The following is a 23,377-nucleotide window of genomic DNA, read 5'->3' on the forward strand; positions in this document are numbered from 1 at the left end:
CACACAACAGGCTTCATGGGGGGAAAAAGAGCTACCGCCTACACCTTGGATCTGCTAGTTCATGCAGTTGGGTGGAAAATCATTCAAGTGTCTGTGACAACTTACAGGGGTACAAACGGACAATACGAGAAGAATATTATTAAATTTGTGGATTTTTATTTTTTTGGACCGTCATGACTGTAGAGAGATAATCTACTAGAAACAATCAGATTCAAGCCATTGTTACATTTAATGACAGGGCTGTCTTCTGAGAAGTCATTTGTTACCCATAAACAAAAAAGAAATAATATAAAACTATATTAAAATAGATAAATTAGCCCTAGAAGAAGAATACCAAGCTGTTATTGTTTTTAGTAATGTGTCACATATTGTAAAGGACCACAGATTATTTCTAACTGCACACACAATACTTGTGATGTTAACCTATCTCTACCAAAGTGGATTACTACTATGTTTTACCACCAGAGGGAGGTGATGTTTAGGCACAAAGGAGAAAAACTGAAAAAGGCCTCTGCAGACATTTCTAATAGCTGTTGGCAAAAAAAACAAACTGCCATCCGGGCTGATATAATACACTGTCATTTGATCACAGTCTGCTTACTAAGAACCTGATGACCATTTGTTTTACAAACCAATACACTCAGGCATATACAGATACAAATATTTCAACGCTTTGTGAATATAAAGTATCAATAAAATGCAAGAGGGAATTCAGCTAGATTTTTTGTTTTGGGTTAAAATTTTGGAAATCAATCATTTTGTGGTATTCTTGGTGTTGCAATATTCATCATAACCTGATTGCTCCTGGTTCTATATAGTGCCGTATAACTCTGCTGTTCGTGCAGCTATGCAGCACAGTCATTAAATCTTGTGACTCCCATGGGATGGCTACACATAACCACTACAATTTCACAACACAGTTTGAAACCGACAGTTGGTAACCATGAGTAGAAAGAACAGCCAATTCATTAGACCACATTTTTATTTCTTAGCATGTGGCCCTGCACCAGCTTCACTCCCTTAATTTTCCAAGCAGCAGTAGTGCAAATGTTATGCAGTAATCTTGTTCCACTACGCAAGTTTTCTTTTAAGAGGTTTGGTTTCTAAAGATACTTTCTCCCGGTAACAAATTTTACTCAAAATGAGGCTGCTTTGAGTTAAAAGTGATAGAAACGAGTACTAAACCTAGACAGCATATAAGACAGACGTAGCTTTTGGGTTGGAAAAATTAAGGCACTGCAGGAGTGTCTTAAATCTGCTTTCTGTCTACAGGCTACTAGATAGGTGACTGTGACTGCAAAAAAGACTTACAGTCCCATAGTAGTTTATTTTTTAAAATATTGTTTTAATTTTGGTCATATGTTGGTTTTTTTTAATGAAGAGTTGTCTGTGATATGAATCCACACACTGAATATTTCTTATCAAACATAACTCATTAGTTTCACAGTCAGACATATTCCTCACTAGTAGTTTTTTTCTCTTTAGCAAGCCAGATGACAACGGAAGAAACACTCACCTCAAGGCTTCAAAAAACACGACCTCAGAAACCAGTGGGTACCATCATGGTAACTACATCCATCTTTTATGCTGTCCCTGATGTTGACACAGACAATGGCTAGCTATTTGCTACTTGACATCAGCTAAATTGAGTTGCTGCTTTCCGAAGCATTTAGCGAAATAAAACAGTGTGTCTTATTGTTAACTATAGTAAAAGCCCCTCCAAAGAACTTAGTTAGTAGTAAGTGAAAACTTAGTATCTGTCAGTTAGTTTGCCTGAATTAATGGGTGTTTGCCTCTGTTTAATGCACACATACCAGTATATGGATGTAGGTTGCTAACAAAGCCAGCTAGCATTAGCTGATAACTTAACAGACTGGCTCTTCGTTCAAATATGGTCACTTCGAGGTAAAAAACAACAACAACAACAGGCACGTGACTAAAATGCTTCAAAATGGCGCTTCACAACCAGGTTTCTAAATATCTGGGTTTTTTTTCTTCCAAACAGTCCATAGTTCAGGTATAAAATATTACAGGTAGTAAGTAATACACTTTATTGCCAAAGATTTCACATTCATCAGTATAACTTGAGTGATAATTCCATAGCATTTAATATGATGTTGGCCCACCCTTTGAAGCTATAACAGCTTCAACTTTTCTAGGAAGGCTTTCCACAAGGTTTAGGAGTGTGTTTATGGGAGTTTTTGGTGATTCTTTCAAAAGTGCATTTTTTAGGTCAGATGCGAAGGCCTTGTTCACAGTCTCCACTCTGATTTATCCCAAAGGTGTTCTATTAGGTTGATCTGGACTCTGTGCAAGCCAGTCAAGTTCTTCGACACCATACTCACTCATCCATGTCTTTATAGACATTCCTGTTCCTCTCATTTTGGAACAGGAAGGGATATGTTGGTATCCAGTGTCAGGAATATTATAAGTTACAGTTATCTGATATCAAGCTGGGAAGATAGCACTTAGAGTACATCCTCAATCTTAAATATCATGACACAGTTACTGCTGACCTCAAATTTATCGATTGCCATTATGTGACTGTTTCTCAAAGTAACAGTTACTGACTTAAACAGAAACTTCTTGTAAATGCTGGCACTGATATACACCATGTCCTTCCAGTCATGAATTCAATGTCAGTCTCCAGTTTCTTGGACAGCTTTGCATTTCACTGTGTTCTCACTTCATATCAAATTATATCAATCACTTTATTGTGGTATCCTGTTCCCGACAGGCTGATAAACAGTGTTAACTGTGACAGTCGGTGCAAAATGTCACTCTATCAGTCATATTCAGCCGGTGTTCACAAACGCCCACATTTGATCAGAAATCTTAAACAGACACACGAGTGGTGTTACTTTTTCATTTATTTTAAGTTAATTTCAATGATTTTAAGCAATTTTAATGTCTCTGAAAAAGCATCTCATGACTTTTAGTTTGTTATTCATTCAAGCTGCTATGAAGATTGAGATTCACATTAGATCGCATTGACATTCATACATTATAAGTCTCAATAGTAGAAATATGTTCAATTATGACACTTTATTGATATGTTTCTATTTTTTCTTCAAAATATAAAAAGATAGATCATGAACATTCCATTGAAATATACTTTATACAGTTCTTGATGAGTTGTTCTTTGTTTTACAACATTTCAAAAATAAAATCCGGCATAAGTCACAACCAGATAATCCAGTGACCACCTCTTCGCCCCATTCACTCTCCTACTTAGACTGCAGTACAATGGACTAGTACTTAAGTCTGTTTTAGACAGTTTGATAGCTTCTAAAATGAATATGTCTTCATCTTTGGATGCATAATGATACTATGTACTGTTAGTTCAATGTATATTGGGTATGACTTTGTATTAATCATTATATTTCTAATTAAAATAAGATATATGATATATGTTAGAAAAATGTAGTTAGTATGATAACATTGATAACAACTCTGTCATTATTAATTTGTAAAATAAAATATTTTTCAATTAGTGTGATTGCTAAGTTACTCTATGGAAAACCATAAAGCCACTACACATTGCAATCATCTAAACTGATGACAGAATATCTGTGTCTCAGGGAGCATACAGTAAGTGTCTATCAGTGGCATTCGTGGTGCAAATTGCATACCGTGTCCTCAACTTAAAAAAGAAAAACAGAAAAACATATTAAACATAAACGAGCATATAAAGAAAATGGTTACCACTGAGTATGTGTCATCCAAGGACCACATGACACTTTCCCAACACCTGCAGATGACATGTCCACATACATAATAGTCATTGTCACAACAGTTGCACCTCCTTACCATGTAAAGCAAATTTGTTCTTTTGGTTACGGTGAGTGTTTCTACATGAAATTTATAACATTTTTAACAGATTGTAAAAATAAAACAGACTTAGCACTCTCAACATTGTAACTCATTCTCTTCAAACGTGTCTAAATCAAATGGCAGTATTATGCATTGGAAAAGGAAAGACATCTTTTTCAGCCTGGCATTGGCAGAGCAGCCACAACGTAGAGAATGAAGGAAATAAAGACTGTAACCATGAAAAATAAAAAGAGGAAAAGACACTACTTGGCCATAAAAACAAAAACAGCTGGGTGAAGCACAAGGTTTTTGCAAGTGTGCGCACCATTGCAAGAAGTTTACCTCTGAAATATTCATAAACATCTTTGTGACCATCAAAGCCATGGTAGCTTAATGCCTTCCAAAATGGGAACTGAAATTGTGAGTTTTAAAAAGATACGCAACCAAAAAAGAAATTCCATGGACCATTTAATGCAAATAGACAAAAGTTCTAGACCCTGTAAAACCAGTGTAGACTCGACAGAATTTTTGAAGGACTTCTACAGTCTACATCACACCACTGAGTCTCATATTCTGGTGAGCCTCCAACTGCAATGTACTAGGAATGGACAAAGAACCGTGCAGCTGCCTGAGCTAAGCCCTGGACCAGCAGGGCCTGAAACTCACTTGGAATACCAAGACAAGGATGAGGGGCTTAGAGAGCACTCAACAGTGACATTATTTTTTACTTATTACATCATTATCAATCTCCCCTTGGTGGACACTGGTATTTCTCACCCTTTCGTTCCCACTTTCTGACATCATTTTGGAAGCTCTGGGTCTTTTTGATTGGTACTCACATGACTGTGCTGTTTGTTGTAATAAGGTGCCAACTAGCCAGCTGGATGACGATAATCATGGTAAGTGACGAATGCAAAGACCTGACCATCTAAAAAAACGAAGACGAGCTACCTCTACACACTCATGCTGACACTGCGAGTGTGAGTAGTTTTCAGTTGCCTCTTGGAGGAAGACGTTTCTGCTCTACAACACGGCACAGTGTTTATAGTTATCAGGACTGGATTCATGACAAACAATGATAGGAGGCTAAGGGAATATGTCAAGACTCTGTTCCCCCCCTTGAGAGATTATCAAGTCATAATGCATGCGTTTGTACACATCACTGTGAGGTGTTCACATTATCGTCGTCTATATACTAGGATTTTTTTTTTTTTATCTTAGAAAGAAAATAGCAAAACACCTACATCCAAGCACATCATTGACACACCTGAGTCCTTAAAACCACACAAATTTTGGAATGGCAGTTGGTTCCATGCAAACCTGATATCTCCGACTATTTGCCAATATAGTATCTTTCGTACTGTTATTGGTCTTTATTGGATAACCTACACATCTACTCCCATGTTTCTATGAATGGAACAGAATTGCCTATCCTAGCAAAATCCTGCCATGGGACATCCAAGGCCTTTATAAATCTCTAACACTGAGATTTTAAAGATACTCCAAGGACTCAAGGTTCTCCATTTGACCTGCTACAATCTTGTGACAACTACTGTATTATTGCCAAAGAAAAAAAGCAAACTATGAGTAGTATTCAAGCTGTCAAAGTTGTGGTATGGAGTGCTGCTGTTTTAGAACTGCTGCTGCTCTTGCTGCTGCTGCTACGTAAGTTGTGCAAATGAATCAAGGAGGAAAACATGGACCTAACAAAAAAACAAAGAACATCCCAGGAAAGAAAGCCTTTGCGCAGGTGCTATAGGCAAAGTCTTGAACGACCACTGTTGACTTAGAAGAGTTAAAAAATATACTGCTCAGTGCATTAGAAAATAAAACAGTGACAGAAAAGGTCAAAAACACTGGAATGACGAATGTAGGGCAGTAGTAGCAGAGAGATTTCATCAAACAAAACATAGTTCAGGGTGTACTTTGCAAACATACATGTTTCAATATTCACATTTTTTTAACTTTTCAAAACAAAATATAGCTCTTCTCTTTCATTATAATCTTTTTTAAAACATTAATTGCATATAACATTTTTTTTTAATTAATTTTATATATATTTTTTTGTATCTCTAGCACCCTTGTCTTCAACTAAGGGCTTGCAGAAAAGACAGTCATGCAAAGTAGTCATGCTGGTAAACAAAGTTACAAAAATGCATTATCTTTTTTTCTCCATTTGTTTATCTCATCGTCCATCCTCCATCATCCCCATGTCTTTGTAGGTGCAGTCTGTCATTGCTCATTGTCTTTCAGAAAACATTTTCTCAGTGCTTGTGGGGTAAACAGCTTTGCACACCCCTCATAGCAGATTATTTTCTCTCCGTATTTTTATAGGACTTTGACTCCATTTCTTGATGCCAAATACTCAAATCACATTTGCATCTGACTCTATTTTTTCTGTCATTCTGGACTTTTTTTCTGCTCAGAAATCTCCTCCAAAGTAATGGAGAGTTGTGGATTTGTTTATCAAAATATAGATTTGTTCTCTTTGTACACTTCCGCGTTTGCTCTACTCTTGGTCCACGTCTTCTGGTTTAACTCTTCGCGTAAGGGTCCCCGAAATGGGCCATCTTTATCTTGACACTTGCCCGTGAAATCGTTCACATCAAGGGCAAGCGAGAGATGGGGCAGTATGAGTCCAGGGAGTGCTGTGCCTTGACTCGCAGTGACAGCCTTTGTGTTGAGGGAGAAGATTTATCTGATTGGTCCCTTTCAAAATAACATTGAAATTACAACCACTGGAGAGTGAATTAAAAACAGTTCTTGTAGTGGTATGGTCTTATTTGTCATTCAGGAAGGCTGCTATCCCTTGATCGATGAGGACTTCACCTCTCTTTACTCCCCATGGCTGAATGCTGAGTCAGTCAGACATGGGAAAATATCCTATATGTGCAAATCAGGATAGGGATAGTGGCAGTTTAATAAGTAAGTTCTATTGGGCAGTGAATTGTAGGGCAAGTATAAAACTCAACCTTAATGGAATATTTCCTCAATCTACAACACATTAAAGAAGGTCATTCAGCAAGTGCATGCTACAGGACCTTTGGGCAAGCCCATGTCAGTACATGAGAGATAAAGACAAGTCTTTTCTCACTATTTTGTTGCAGTGACTGTTTCAGGTGAGTATAAATGTACAGTAAATGCCATATGTGACATGTTTGAGCAGATGCTACATGTGCTTTGTTTACATGTGCTTCACACTTGGTATAGTTTGTAGTTTTTTTTGATATCAGTGCTGTGAGGAGGGCAGTGTTTCAGTCAGATAAAAGTTAATGGAAGACATAGATTCAGTGGCAAACATACTATACACGTGCTAAGCTTGAACAAGGGACCATATGGGTGTAATATATATATATATGTATACATATATACATATCAATATATATATATACACACAGGGTCCCCCAAATGGGCCATATATATGTATATATATTTATGAATATATATATAAAATATATGTGTGTGAATGCCAGGTGTTTTAATGAGTAAGACCAATCCTTTGTCTCTCGTGTACTCGTTTTTTGTTTTTGTTTTTTTAACTGGAAAAGGAACCCAAGAGGAAAATGACATCTAAAAGATCCCTTGAATGCATAAATTCCTCTCTCTGTGAACGGTTGATGAGTTAAGTCAAGTTATTTCCCAGCCAACAAATGCTACAATATGTTAGCAGAGATGCTACATTGTTCATTCAGTCCCGTTGAAGACGTGTTTTTTTTTGTTTGTTTGTTTTGTTTTTTCAGAAACTCAAAGTTGCTCAGTTGTTCAGTACTGTAGATAGCACTGAGTTGGTCTTCATACAAGATGGCGAGTATTAGTGTCAGAGAGATGTCATCTGGAATGTGAACTAAGGGGTCCTTTTTTCTCCCAAAAGTGTGTAAGTGCAATGCTCAGTCAGTTTGCCAAAGGAAAGGAAAAGAAAAGGTCAGTCAGACAGCTGTAAAAAGTGTGGTTGGAGTTCCGAGAGGCTGCTTTGGTAACAATGTGAGGAGCAGACCATATGATTTTTTAATTCATGATTAACCTCTGGTCTCTCTTGTCACCCCAAAGATCTCCTTTAAACTGTCCATCCGTGTCACACCTGTCGTTATGTGGCTCCCGCCGCAAATTTGTGTTTACCAGTTATGGACTCTTCATTAGAGAGAGGGCGAATGCTAGAAACTTAACACTGTAAAGAAAAGAACAGAAAGCCATTAATATCAGGTCCACAGAGTTTGTGAAATAGCATGCACAGTAAAACGTTATAAACAAACTGATTAATTTATAAAAGTGCTTAACTGATATAAACCAGTCTTAGTTGTAAAGTCATATTCTGAATGTCAATAATAGGGACTTTTGTAATCCAGGTTATTAATTCTGTTAATATTATGTAGAATAGGAAAATAATCAAGGATTGCTATTACCTGTAAACTGCAGGTTAACAGTGTCAGAATGAGGTTCACACATTTAAACTGTAATGACATCTACAACAAGCTACAAAAAAACCAGTCTGTCTCATAGATATGTACAGACAGTAACTTTGCATATAACTTAAGTTCTGCAACTCTGCACATAAAACATGAGTGTAGAGGTTGCTATTTTTAGTACATTCCTGTAAAGTCCCATTTTGACAAATTGCATTCTGCATTTGTGATGTTAGCTGGATCCCCTCCGTTGTGTCAAAGGAACAATGTCGCAAGGAGCCAAATATGGCAAACAGGATGGGTGGTGAGTGAAGACTGTGTCATTGCGGCACGCACCACAGTTCTCTAGCAGTCACTGAATATATTACTCTGGGGTCTATGGTGAAATCACAGATGCAGAGTGCAAGTACAAAGTGGACGTATAGGAAGCAAACTAAAATGACAGCGCTGCTGGGTGTGGTCCAGAGCTGCACAAGGAGATAAGTGAGATTTAAGTTGGGATAGATTTTGCTTATTATGGGCAGAGTTGCTGTACTTTTTTGTAATCACACATTTATAATTTATACTCAGGTATCGGTGACGATAAAAATGACAGCTGACATTATTAAAAAAACAAACAATAGACTGAATGAAACTTGCTACCAGCCAACTGACCAACTTTGCACTTCAACTTTCAGTGAACACAGCAGTCATTGTTACATGAGTGAGTTATGCACAGAACATTTCAAAGCACAGAACATTTCAAAGTGAGCAGGATTAGGGAAACTCTAATCAGTTCTTCACTAGTCTGTGTAAGTGCGTGTGTGCAAACATTTTCATTTGAATGATTTGTATACTTCACGGAAAAGGACATTTTTGACATTTTGACACATGGACACATAGAAACATACTGAATGCCATTCATGGAGGTTTTCACATCCACAAAAGTATTATTGGACTTCAGATTGTGAGATTGTGGCATTACTCCCAGACACAGTTTCAGGGGTTTAACACCTACCCTTAAGCTACACTTGAAAACACAGCTACTAATTCCAGAAAATGCTTGTCAACAACACCACACTATGAAGTTCATTCATTTAACAAATCTAGCAAATTTTGTGATGCCATTAAACATCTTTCAAGAAATAAAACACTTCTGTTGTGGTCACACCAGCAAACATTAATGTACAATACAATTATCCATTGTTGATGCTGTATAAGCTCTTCCTGTGGGTCCTTCATCTCTTCATTTGACTTCCTTCTTCTATCAGTATCCAGTAGAAAGGTGCCAGACAAAAAAACCCAAACAAACCAAAAAATAAAAACACAGCACAGTAACTAGGAAAAGTCACTTTTGCAGTAAATGTAGCTCACAAGCTTACAATTACTGCTCAGTACATCTTAATTTAACCAAGACATTAAGTGAAGTCACTGAATTCTGTTAATATCAATAAAGTATTTTTTTTACATGTGTTAAATGCAGACATATAACCATTACTGTATATGACTCTCTCCTATTGTCAAGTGAGAGTTCCTATGTATGAATATAAATATATAAATTAGCCACTATTGGACAGTAAAACAATATTATTTGTCTGGTCATAAATTACACTTTAATATCTTTTTCCTCAATTTAGTATAGTTATGTTTGCAGACATCTTCCACAGCCTTAGACTCATACTTTGTGTATTGCCCAAAAATACACAAAAACACAAAATACACAGTGCACAAAGTTGAAGGAGGATGAGATTCGTCGTTATTGCTTTGTTTTCTTTTTTCATTTTGATAGATATTGCAATAATATTGTTATTGTGAAAAATCTGACATTGTGACAGCCTCATTTAGGATCTGATGTTTTGGGGACAAAATATGCAGTTCTGACTGTGCCTTTGTCTTATTCACTCATTTCCACACAACATAGCTACGAAGCTATAAACAGAGCATAAGTAAAAAAGAACAACAAGAAATATCTTTAACATTACACAAATAGCAAATACAGGTGTCTTTGACATTATTCCTATGTTCTTATATTGCTCCAGCACTTTACAAATGTAAATATTACTGCCTGATTTGTTTAAAGGGTGGTGTATGCATTATTTTAATGCATACACCACTAGTTATATTATATATTAGTTATAAATCTGATCCCTAGGGCAAATTCGAGGAACAGTTTAACTAATTTTTCCGCTGTTGGGGATTGACATTGTTTGTTTTATTCTGCTATGTCCAAGACTTTGAGATTTTATTCACTCATCATCCTCTTAATGGCCACTACAAGTTAGTCTAACTATCTTGTTATGCACAATAGTGACACACACAGGCGTTTAACTGAATTCACAGTTTCACTTCCACCCTTCTCAAAGCACAAAGTTCAGCTTCATTCTCTTCCTTTCTAGAAGGTTTTTACAATACAGTCCTGCATATTTTCCCACAAAGCTGCACATTTATCAAACGTTTTTTGATACATTAGTCGTGATCACTGAAATATTCATACTCATTGTACGTTTATATCGATTAACATAAAGCACATGTACTCAAATCAGTTCTTATCAAAGCAAATACCGAACTTACACTCTGAACCTTCTTTCAAGCCATCATTACAGGTCACTGGATAATTACATAGATTTAAAAAAAAAAACCCTAATCATGTGATAACAGTAAAGAAAAAGATAATAAAAAAAAAATGCAAACATACCTCAAAAGTATGTATTTATAACTGGAAACCAAGTTTGTGCATGGGACTTTTAGGATTTTTAGGGAAAGCCAAACATCACTTTACATGCATATGAGATCAGAATCAGTGGTTATGGAATTTCTTGCCCTCCCCTCATATGGTATACATACATAGGTTTTGGCTTTAATGTATATGTAGATACAGATATGTACATATTTAGTAAAAACCACTGACCTATTGAGCATTACATCAAAGGTCTAGCTAGTTAAATCTAACTTTAAGTTAAGCCTACATGGGCCTCATAGAGGCACTTACAACATACTGCCTGTTTCGTTTACTTAAACAATGGGTGCTTTGGAGGATTCTAGGTTATTTGCATTTGCCACAACTACTCGTTTCTCTTTTTACTAAACATATAGTCAGTCGATTCAGAGGCAATACAAACTGAATATAAACAAATGCAGTACTCTTGTAGTGTTAATGTTAGGATAAGGTTGTGTGAGGTGTGGTACTCCCCTCATTCGCTGTTAATCAGTTAAAGCATTCAAGCAAAACAATCCCCTGCAGACATTGTAAATGATGGATGGACATGTTCTTTTACTGTAACACAAATTTACATTCTACACAAAGTTGCATAACATCCGAAGTCAAAGCATCTGCAAACTATAACATCCACAATGGGGATGTTATAGATTGCGTAGACATTCTATGATAATACAGTACAGTAAGTGGGCACAAAAAAGGTTTAACGAGCACTGAGAAGCGATGTGAGCAAACCTTATAGTCCAAAAGATTTGCTTGTGTGGACTAAGAACATCTTTGAGCATGTGATCTAGACCAATCAGTGATTCATTTCACTTCACAAAAGACTTCTCTGTAGGATAAATTAATTGAAAAACCTATCCCAGAGTTTTGCTATCTTAACTGTACAAGTCCAGTTTGACATTTTACATCAAGTATCTATCAAAAATGCTTTCATTCACAGGAGAACTAAATCTCGGCATGCAGTTTCGGATATTTTCAGACAACACTAAAATGTTGTAATTTTCTGACATCATAATCATGAAGTGAATCAACCTAACGCTACTTTGGTCTGAAAATATATGCGATGGCCTTCAAAACCAGCAACGGATGAAGCCAGGCAAGCATTACTTCTTACAGTGCCTGAATGTCAAAATCTATCCTAACGCAGACACTAAAACATCATTCAAGGAAAACATTCAAGTGATGTCACAGCTTTCATGTAAACGCTGCATATCTAGGTTCACAAATATAAGGGGTCTGGAAGCATGTGGATAGTAAGACTTCAAAACAAGTATGGAAATACTTTCCTTTTACAATTGTCTGTAAAAACTAGTTCTGAAGCATTTTTATTTTTTATTTTTTGCTCTCTTCAGTCTATGTTCCTGTTGGTTAAGAATCCTATGAACAATTTACAACATTGTATTATTTTAATAGTTATTTTAGACAACCAGTGGCATTAAAATGTCATTTCTTGCCATGAAATACACAGTATTCATGAAAAAAATACAAAATCATTAAAAAACTAAAGCGATTTAAAATGACAGCCTGGACATCAAAAAGTCTATATACTGGCTTGAAATAAAACAAGAAAAATGGCTCGTGTCATCTGAATAACGTTTGTACATTTACAGCTGGTATAGCTAAATCAATGATAATGAGGAGATTGCCTGCTAAGTCTGTGCGTGTTTTAGATTAAAAATATATCTGTGTATTTACATATGTATGTGCACAGCATGTTTTCCAGCATTAACGTAATGTTGCATGTTTATTGCATTCGTGAATGTGTCACTATTTTTAAATCGTTTTTTTTGTTTTGTCTTTTTTGCTTTTGATTGAGATTGCTGAAGGTAAAATTATAGCGACAGCCCACCTAAACATGATGGTTTATTTGAAATTATTAAAGAAAATGTCAAAAAACCCTTCAAAGCATAAATGGTGAGGAAGAAATTAATTAGATTTAGAAAAAAGGAAGAGGCAAGTTTGATTAGGTGGTCCAAGGTTTTCATTGTATACTTGTTTTGTAATATTATCTGTTTCTGATGCCGAGACACAAGCTTCAAGAGTGAGCAAATTAACAATGATTGTTAGTAAAGTGCTTGCATTTGATTTGACTGTATAGTTAATTAAGTAGTAATCCATATCTGACATTGTACATTTGTTCTAATCTTCTTGTTTATAAATACTTTGCATTTAAATTTCTATAAAACGTTTTAGACCTACAAGTGCATATTTCATTTATATCACTGTCCTGATTATACTTCAAAGGCCAACTCAGTCATTTGCTACCATAAAACAGAAGATTTTGCTCCTTTGCCAAAGGCCATTTCAGAATAACCAGTTAGCATGCGTTGAGCCAAGCAGTCCCACTTATATGTAGATATTTGAATGGTAAAATTTCTCACATATCACCCTTCACTATAATTTGTTATCAAAAAGCTTAAAAAAAGACCTTGTGAATGTCTGCCTTACTGGTATAAAGATTTGGCTGACATGTGGGTAGATTTAAGGTTTAGATTTTGCTGTTATGTGGCGATTATATGATAGTGCATTTGAAGGAATATTACAACGCAATGCAAAATAATCCAGTGGAACAATATAATAATTGGGGAAATAAATTAGCGTTACAGGGAAGTAAATATGGAAAGCAATAAAATCTGATTTTTTAAGCTATTTTTTCTTAAGTTAATCATAAGCCTTAATTTTTTTTTCAAATCAGTTAAAGTGTCTAATGAAACAATACTTTTCTTTGTTAATGAGTATTGGCTTATCTATATTAGACATCTAGAATAACAACAGTAGCAAGTGGATCAAGTGAATGTGCAAGCATCTAACAAAGGATTAGACAACGAGACAATGATCGTATGTATTAGCTCCTAACAGCAATACAATATAAGAACTATTATTTTCAAGAGACATGTTCACCCTCAGAATTAGATAGCTCTTTTGGTACAATAAAACACGTATTACTTTCATTTGTTTCTGATTTTGTTGACATCCCCTAACTTTGCTGTGTAAACTATCAGCATAAAGTGCCCAATGACGTCACAATAATGAAAATGAATTGAGTGTTAATTGAGACTTACATAGGATAAGTTTTTTTTTTCAACATTGTGGAATGCTTACGCGGCGCTGTGTTCACTCGCTATATATTTATTATATTATCTATATATTTTTCTTTGTCTTTGGCTAAATAAACTAAATTACACAATATGGACAAAAGTACTAAGCCACTTACGTATAACACTTACTGGAGCTGCTTGACTATGACTTGACCATTTTTGTCCTGATGTTAATACCAGAGGAGCTGTGGAGGTTATTGACCTTTATGTGTGACCCTGCTTTGTGGCCACATTACAACAAAACAACTTACAGTTGATTATGGACTATCTTGGAGGGAAGACCTTTCACTGACTGACTTATTGCAATGGTGGCATCCAATTACATTTTTTAGAAGTGGAAAAAGTCTGTTGAATGAGAGGCAAAATGTCTTAAAAACTGTTTAAAAAATGTGAAGGATTTTATCCAGCTGTGGCAATGGCACACGTGAAACACCTGAATTCAAAGATTAAGAGATGTGGCTCAGTAATTTTGTTCATATCATGTATCTTGCTCCATGATTATTTCACTGTATGAGTGTTAGGAGTCTAAGTTAGTTTGGTCCAGAATTCGCAAAAATATTCATCTGAAAATGTAACTGAGCACATTTTTATAACACCTTCTTGATGCATGGCACTATTTTATTCACTAAGCAGCCCCAATCAGTTTTACATTACTTGTAATTATTTAAATAACCACTTATCTTTAAAGCTAAATTTTGCATTTAACTCCACCTAACATGCTTCATAAACCATTTGATTCACAAGACAAGATCTCATTCTTTCTACATTCGAGTTCATTGTATGTTATTGCTATTGTATTTGCATGGCGTACAATGCAAATGGAGGCTTCAACGTAATTGGTCCATGGCTAATCTGCTGCATCTCTTATCAGCCAATCATTAACACAATTTCTGCTACAAAATGGAGGGGATGGGGGAACGACAGCGCCGCAGAGGTCCTGGAGCCTCATAGGTCTCAAAAGGCGGGCTAGTAATAGGAGCGAGTCGCAGTGCTGACCCAGTCATTCCCGATATGTTATTAAGACTGCGAGATTTTTCATAGCCGGTTGCTTTAAGACAATAAATATAATAATAAATCAGTTTAATAAATTGTTTGTATTTTTTTATGTCATGTGCGAATAAATGGAAAGAAAATCAGTGAAATGTTTACAGATAATATGAAAAATTCCCATATGCAAAATGTTTTTTATGAAGGTTTCATAGTTTTGAAACATGAACATGAGGTTGAAGATGTTAAAAGTAGGAATTAAAAAAAGAACCACAAAAGTGAAGAGAAAAGAAAATGAAGGATATTAAATGAAAATCATAAAGACATATAAAGGACAGACAGAGACAAGACAGACAAGACAAGAAAATGCGAGTTATGATATGCCTTTTTTTCCTCAAAAAACATAAACGCAAAAGATTTGTAGATATTAAAAAATTTAACACCAATAAACAGGCCATTGCATAAATTACCCAACACCTTGTGAACGGTAACGTCCGATGTTCAGGTAATTTGGACAACTATTTGGCCAAAACCGCAGTTTACACAACAGCAAATACTCTGATATCACTGATACATTGTAGTTGATCACATGAAGTTTATGTGGAATCATATCATGCTTTGTCAGCAGCCCATTTTGTATTTACTTGGTATGAACTTGGTATAAACTTCAAATGGCCAAAACAAAAATGTCCTCTCAGCCACATTTAAATCACTTTGTACCCTCGGTAATCACATCCTGTTGTGAGTGACTACTGAGTCACTTTCTATTTTGATTACAGTGGGAAACAAAGAAGTTCATTTAAAACGCTTTCCAGCTACAAAAGGACCTTTAAATTATAATGCGTGACACTTTGCATTTAGCTTAACAAATAACCAATTCATCTAAGACTACGTTTCCTTTCCCACTGTATTTTTGGTCCAAAACACTTCATGCATACACTGAGCCCTTCTTGTAGGAAGCAGCCACAAACAAGGTTGTGTTGTGATCACAGTGTTGTTGCATCAGCTGTAGTGAAAGGCCCCATTGTTAGATAGCAGCTATCTGCTCTAACAATGACTGACTGACTTATAGTGAGTGGAGTTTTATACATTTACTAGCAATATGCTCATGTTAGCTGAAATGAATGTAATGCTCTAACACTGTGATGCTGGAGCAGAGTTTGTGGTTTCTGTACACTTAAGTTATGGATGTAAATTTTTGTCAAACTCCATCCACCATAAGGCTGCGTCAGACAACAAAGAACAGCCACTGATCCAGTGTGACACCCTTTGTGTCTTCCTGTTGCAATGGAAAAATATGACAACATTCAGGGTCAAAGTGGCCGATTCTACCACTCTAGATAACCAACCTTAAATCAAAGTATTTCTTTTTTTTTACTCAAACACTTTCGTCAGATGGTACCTCAGTGACATATTAATGATGCATATTTGCATCATTAATATGTCACTGTACTGGTCATCTTTGGAGTAACATACCACAAACACTTTTGAAAAGCTGCCTGGCAAATCTGGTGCTGCTTCATTCTCAAGTTAAGTTAGAGGAACGTTTTTCTCATACCACGCAAATGCATCAAGACAAACTGTCAGTTTACATCAAGTGGCAGCCATGTATAGAAAGACTGCTGACTGAGTACAAGACGGGAGGAGAAAAAATAAACAAACCTGGTATGTTGTTGGAACTGAACAACGCTTGATAGTGTGCTTTCAGAGTGAGAGTTGAAGATCAAAACTCAAACATCTCTGCTTATTTATTCTTAATATTGTTTAACAGTTAAAATAGTCAAATTGAAATAATCTGAAGGTGCCTTTCCTACAGCTAACAAGCAAAGATCTTTTTATGGCACAATGTATGCTTGAAATCCAACATGATTTTAAGTTTACTGTTCAGATTCACATGTAAGAAAAGATGTTTTCTTTTCTTTAAAAAGGGAAACAGAATAGTCATAATCGTGAAGGTTTACAAAAACAGTAAAGGCTGAATATTAGACAACTTCTAATTTGGATTAATGCTCTGCATATCTGAAGATATGACGTATGATTTATGGGGGTTCACAAAAAATAATCCTTTATAAGAACTTTTAACAAAAGTCGATTCTTTGATTTTAGTCACAAATTCCTTCCAGTATTTTCTATATATTGTTAAAGATCACCATGCAGCATGCTAAGTGTTCCACTGTGCTCGCGTAATAGCTATGTTTTATATACACTCACTCACTTTATTAAGTACACCTTTTCAACTGTTAAATATGGCAAGCATCTAACTAGCCAACCACATGTCAGCAAATCAGTTTATTTAGGCTTTTAGGATATGGTTGTTGGTGCCAGTGACTTAGCACCAAGCTGGTCTGATTTCAGAAGGTGCTATACTGGGATTTTCCCACACAAACACCTCTAGAGTTTATGGAGAACAGTCCAAAACTGCAAAAATATCTATTGAGCTGCATGTCTCTGGGTGAAAATGCCTCGTTGATGCCAGAGGACAATGATCAGACTGCTTCAAGATGACAATAAACACTTGCTACAACTGAGGTATGCAGAAGAGCATCTCTGAAAGCTGATGTACTACAGTGGCAGAAGAATAAAACGGGTGCCATTCCTGTCAGCTAAGAACCGGAAACTGAGGATATGATTGCCACAGGCTCACTAAAACTGGACAACAGGGTACTGGAAAAACATTGTCTGACCTGAGTCTCGATTCGATTCGGATGATGGGGTCACAATTTGATGTAAACAGCATGAACCCATGAATGGTTCAAGCTGCTGGTTGTGTAATGGTGCTGGGGATATTTAGTTGTCCATCCCTTTATGAACATGGTCAGAAGTGTACCAATATTCTGATGGCTGCTTCCAGCAGGATGTCACAAATCTCAAATAATCTCAAAGTGGTTTCTTCAGCATCACAATGAGCACCTTCGGGATTTTGTAGAAAAGGAGATTTTCACCATGGATGTGCAAGAGAAATATCCAGCAACTGTGTTATCCTATCATAAAATCATCATCGTCATCATCAAAATCGACCAGCAAGGGGTCACACCCGGTATTAGCAAGATGTACCTAATAAAGTGGCCCGTGAGTGTATATTCAAATAAAGTTGGTAATGGTGGTCTTCTTAATTTCTGGCTTTAATATGATCTCACTGACATTTAATAAACTGATTTCTTCAATCAAGCTTTTTAATGTGATTCGTAACACTTGCCGAATGGCATATCGGTAAAAATGGAAATTGAGACACAGAAAAGCAGTTCCCATTTGTTGATTATATGAAAGGTGAAAGTGATAGAGAGCAATGAGATCAGGTGGTAACATGGTTGTGATGGTTGTTCAGCTGACAATAGTTTGCTTTTGTCACACACAGACTTTGTTTTAAAAAAATCCAAGAAGAAGAAATATTGTGAAATGAAAATAAAATAAGTTAATCATGTCTCGGCCACTGCAGTCTCTCACAGTCTGCTCTCCTCCTCTCTGGGCTATCTGCTGCATTTACAACAGCAATCATCTGTGGTTTTGTGCTCTGGGATTCTCTATCAAGGGAAACGGTGAGTCTGGCTGTCACTGTATTCAGTGATGACATAATTCCTGCCCAAAGTCACACTTAATTTACACTATAGAGGGAGTATGTACCTACCTAGAGTCAGACTTTAGTTACACTTGCACTGCAGTGGCGGCCTGGGGATGGGATGGAGAATGAGTGTTAATCACACAAGGAGAAGGCTATGTTGAGGGAAGACACAGAGGAACAGAGACAGCACTGCAAATATTGTTGCCAGACTGTTTACCAAGCACATAATCATGTGAAATTAAGACTGACTCAAAAAATAGCCTTAAAAACACACTGTACAGTACTGTATGTCATGGTCCTGGGCCATGTGGGCCCAGTATTCTTAGTTCCTTGTATTTTTGTATTTCGTTCCTTATTTAGGCCGTTTTCTGAGTTGCCCTGTTGTGTTGTTCCCTAAGTGTTTTCCCTTCATGGCTTTTACCCCCTGTGTGCCCCTCTGTGTATCTGTGAGCCCTCGTCTCTCCTTATGTTTTATTCCATGTTTCCCCTGCCCATTATGTCTAAGTTCTCCCCGTGCTCTCTCTCCCCCCTGTGTGCCCTCTATGTATTTATGAGCCCTCGTCTCCCTTTGTGGTTGTTTCATGTTTCCCCAGCCCGTTATGTCTGTGTTTTCCCCGTGCTCTCTCTCCTCCTGTCTGAACCTCTGTGCCTGTACATGTCATGTTCAGTTCACCCCGCCCTGTCTCGTTATGATTATCAGTGTCACCTGTGTTCCCCGTGTGTGCCCACTTTCCTCGTTTACCCTCTGTGTATTTCTGTCTGAGTCTCCCTCTGTTCGGCGTCGCGTTCTCCCTCATGTTGTGTGTAATTCTCCCCGTGGTTCGGTTCCTTGTACAGCTCATGCTTTAGTTTTCCCAGTTTTAGGTTATTTTGTATTACTTCTCGTGGCCAGCAATAAAGCTGTGTTTTTTGAGTTTATCCCCGTGTCTGTGAGTCTGCATCTTGGGTCCTTCTCCTGCCTGCCACACAGCAAACCATGACACTGTATGCATGTGTGAAGGCAATAACCTGTTTTCAATCACTGTTTATAGCGTCATTGACTGTTTGATTCTTTTCTAAGAATGGCCACATACACACTGGTTCATTCTTACATGGTTTAAAGATCGTATGATCTCCTGTTACCAATAATGAAATGTACTGATTTGGTCATGACCATTACTGAAGCCACAATATGTGCATACACTACATACAGCTCCTACTATATCTTCTAGAGAAGATATAACATCCAGCTGCATCCTACATCCTTTAGTTTGTAGTATGTAGGTCAGACGTATGCAGTTCATGTCGAACCCAATTAATATTTTATGTCCCTGCTTCTTGTACATATATGTGAATATACGCTGTGCATACATGTGTATCGGTAAAAATCTGGCTCAGAGAGAATATTTGCAGAGTGTGATGGGGGGAACACAGTAAGACACACACAGTGGTACTGTTACAAATATCAGATCATGCATGGCAATGTAGAGCGAGTTTTACATACTGTGTCAACCGTAAAGAGAACACATGAGAGGACTGACAAGTGTTACCACATAAAAAACTTTCACACGGGTTATAGGAAAAGGCTTTTAGGAGTTACTTTTAGAGTTAGCGTGTCGCTCTGGTAATGACCTCGAGCACAGACAGAAACAACAGACAGGTCTGTGGTGGCTGGAAAAATATTTCTGCCAACAGTTAACTTTAATCTGTGTCAAAATTAACAATATAAAACAATGGGGTAAAAAAGGAGCAGATGAAATGTCAATGAAGAGCATTTTTTTCCCTGTAAACCTCAGCATCGTATCTGTTTAAAGTCTAGATAAATTATATTATCCTTCCATGAAAATGCTGCAGATTTACTGCGGATTTGCTAATAAGTATTAAAAAAATCTAACACCAATTACCCAACACCTTGTGCACGGTAACGTCCGATGTTCAGGTAATTTGGACAACTATTTGGCCAAAACCGCACAGTTTACACAACAGCAAATACTCTGATATCACTGATACATTGTAGTTGATTACATGAAGTTTAAGAAATCTTATACCACTAGTGAATTTATGTGGAATCATTAATTGCCTTGCATTATGCTTTGTCAGCAGCCCATTTTGTATTTACTTGGTATGAACTTCAAATGGCCAAAACAAAAATGTCCTCTCAGCCACAATTAAATCACTTTGTACCCTCGGTAATCAAATCTTGTTGTGAGTGACTATTGAGTCACTTTCTATTTTGATCACAGTGGGAAATGTCACATAACAAAGAAGTTCGTTTTGAAACTCTTTCCAGCTACAAAAGGACCTTTAAATTATAATGCGTGACACATTGCATTTAGCTTAACAAATAACCAATTCATCTAAGAATGAGCACACTGGACTCATTCTTATATATATATATATATATATATATATATATATACATATATATATATATGTATAAGTAAACTAATGATAATTAGCGTAATAACATGAATGCATAAAAAGCACAGATAAGTACGGATTTGCTAATAAGTAGTGAACGTTTTGGCCAAATATGCTCTTGAGAATGCCTTTAACCAGCGAGATTTGCACCACTTTTCTGTTAATTTGTTCCGCTGTTTTGTTGGCAGTTTTGTTTGTCACTCCGATTCAGAAAAGACAGATCGCAGGTGATGGTGAAACTCAAAGGGGATCACAGGAAGAACACGAGGGAAGTCACAAAACACAAAACAACAAAAAGAACTTGTACAAAACACAATATCAAGAGAAAAACAAAACAAAATACAGAATACAGCAAAATATAATTAAAATTAACATAAATCAACTCAATCCACACACATACACCTCGAAACAATATAGCATTCAAATAAATACTTCTTTTTTTTTTTTACCAAACTGCTGGATAACACATCACAGTAATACAGATGCACAGAGCATGTTAGAAACACAGAACAGAACAAAAAAACACCTCATATACATATATAGAGGAAAAGAGTGTGGAGAAGAAGACAGACAGAGGAACAGAGAGACAGAAGCCAATATAAACTCCTTGAAGAAGGTCTGGAGGAGTGATTTGGAGTGAGCAATCAGAGGGGGGTGATTGACCGTTTGACCTTAGTGAGCCATGCATACGGCACTGGGTGCGTAGGAAGTCAAATGGCCAACAATCCAACAAAAGAATCTGAGAAGCTAAGAAAATAAGTTGGCAAAAACACCTTATGCATATATCTACAAAATAAATCACAAATAAAGCACACAAGAATGATTTTTAGTCAGCATGGAGGAAATCCCTCTTTAAAAACAAGTGGAGAGCAGGGACTATCATAACTGTTATAAACCCAGTGCTTTTTGTTCATTTAATTGATATTCAAAACTTCTGATTCACAAATTTAACAGATTAGTCAGATAAGTTTGAATGCTCCTATATAACTATCTTTTTCCCCCCAATAGGAAAGAGGTAGGCATCACCTTGGCCAGGTCATTTGTCTAACACGGGGCTTATAGACATGGAATCTTGTTATCAGATACTAGAGACTCAAGTGTCAGAGAAAGTAAGAAACAGATCAAATTGATTTGGTATTTACTGTAAGCACTTAGTACAGTCTCTTCCCCCAGTGCACAAGGCTCAACATTAAAATACACACTAAAACAATAAAGACTTTTATACATCGCTTACCTACAAATTACAAGCTCTACACAGCATCCTAATAACCCAAGCACTTGTTTTGCTCAATGGACTCCTGATTTGTTTTAAAGAGGGATCTTTGTAGCACCTAGATTTTATATTACATATAGAAAACCATTAAAAACTGCAGCGATGTCAGCAACCTCTAACTGAAAGGCTCGGACAGCTCGAGGCTCGCTTACCTTAAACAGCATGAAGCCGCTTTTTCGGTCAACTCTGTCATAGCATTTGTCTTTCTGTCTGGCCGGTAAGTGTTTCAGTCACCAAGTGCAGCTTATGTTCCTTCTGATTTTTCCACAGTACTCATACAAAAGGTCCTAATCTTTGGACTACACTAGGCACTGAAAGCACAGTTATACGGTCAGGGGATAGTATTTCAGATCCATTACACGCTTATTTTGTAAATTAGCACTCTGGTATTATAACTGATTTGTAGGTCAATTTTTTTGTTTGTTTGTTTTTTGATTAATGCATTCTTTAAAATGTTTGCTAGTGTTAAGCATGCCATGTTTCACGAAGTGATATCCCCTGACACAGATGGCTCCAGTGACCCCAGTTACCTTGGGCCTTGGAAAGGTGATATCCAGCACTGCAATCACAATGTGTTAAAGTATCAGTGCAGACCAGCTGATTAGAAATGGTGCATATGTACATGTAATTTTGCAAATCCTTGTGGCCACATCACGGCGTAGCAGGGACAAATGCCACTGTTAGTGCATACAACCAGTGCACGAGTACATGTACATATTATATATACAGGTGTAAATAGAAAGGTGTTGTTTATAGTCAAACATTGTTTTTTTAAAATTGCAGTGTGCACTTCTGTTTGCCAAGGTGGAGGTCCGTGGGGTAGGGAGTAAAACACAATAGGAAGGGAAAAAACTAAATTAAGCCACACACGACAAACACAAACACAACACTCAGACGGCATTGAGAGGACAGAGACACAGTGTATAACATGTAAGAATGAAAAAAGCGCACATACACACGCGTGATATGACACAACCTGAAGAGAGAGACAACAACAACACAGAGGCACATCAGACAACAACATGACCCGCTGTTCCCATTGGTTCTTCTTCAGTGTCTTGCTTTATTAGTTATTGACACAGGACACAACAACGGGGTTATTTTTCATTTGAGCTTCTGGGTGTTATTTGCACATGTGCATACCCGCAT

The 23,377-nt window shown here is 36.8% G+C and overlaps 1 protein-coding gene across 6 annotated transcripts in view; it reads right to left on the reverse strand.

Moving 5' to 3' along the window:
- Window positions 1-217: 217 nt before the first annotated feature.
- The window catches only part of LOC147323197 (voltage-gated potassium channel KCNC1-like), a 56,952-nt gene continuing 33,792 nt past the window's right edge, over window positions 218-23,377 (reverse strand). Inside the window, exons 5-6 of one of the 6 annotated variants that reach the window (XM_086303425.1) lie at window positions 23,184-23,204; window positions 218-15,057 (exon numbers count right to left, since the gene is read on the reverse strand). In XM_086303425.1, coding sequence (XP_086159551.1) covers window positions 14,903-15,057; window positions 23,184-23,204 — 176 coding nt within the window. In that variant the 3' untranslated portion in view covers window positions 218-14,902. Of the gene's footprint in view, window positions 15,058-18,621; window positions 18,663-23,183; window positions 23,205-23,377 lie in introns of those variants that run through there. The other 5 variants (XM_086303429.1, XM_086303426.1, XM_086303430.1 and 2 more) reach the window with 5 other exon arrangements.

This window comes from Aulonocara sp. 'chitande type north' Nkhata Bay, linkage group LG8 (genome assembly GCF_057382095.1).
Source record: "Aulonocara sp. 'chitande type north' Nkhata Bay isolate Kocher_YH1m ecotype deep benthic linkage group LG8, A_spYH_male_GT1.1, whole genome shotgun sequence".
NCBI lineage: Eukaryota > Metazoa > Chordata > Actinopteri > Cichliformes > Cichlidae > Aulonocara > Aulonocara sp. 'chitande type north' Nkhata Bay.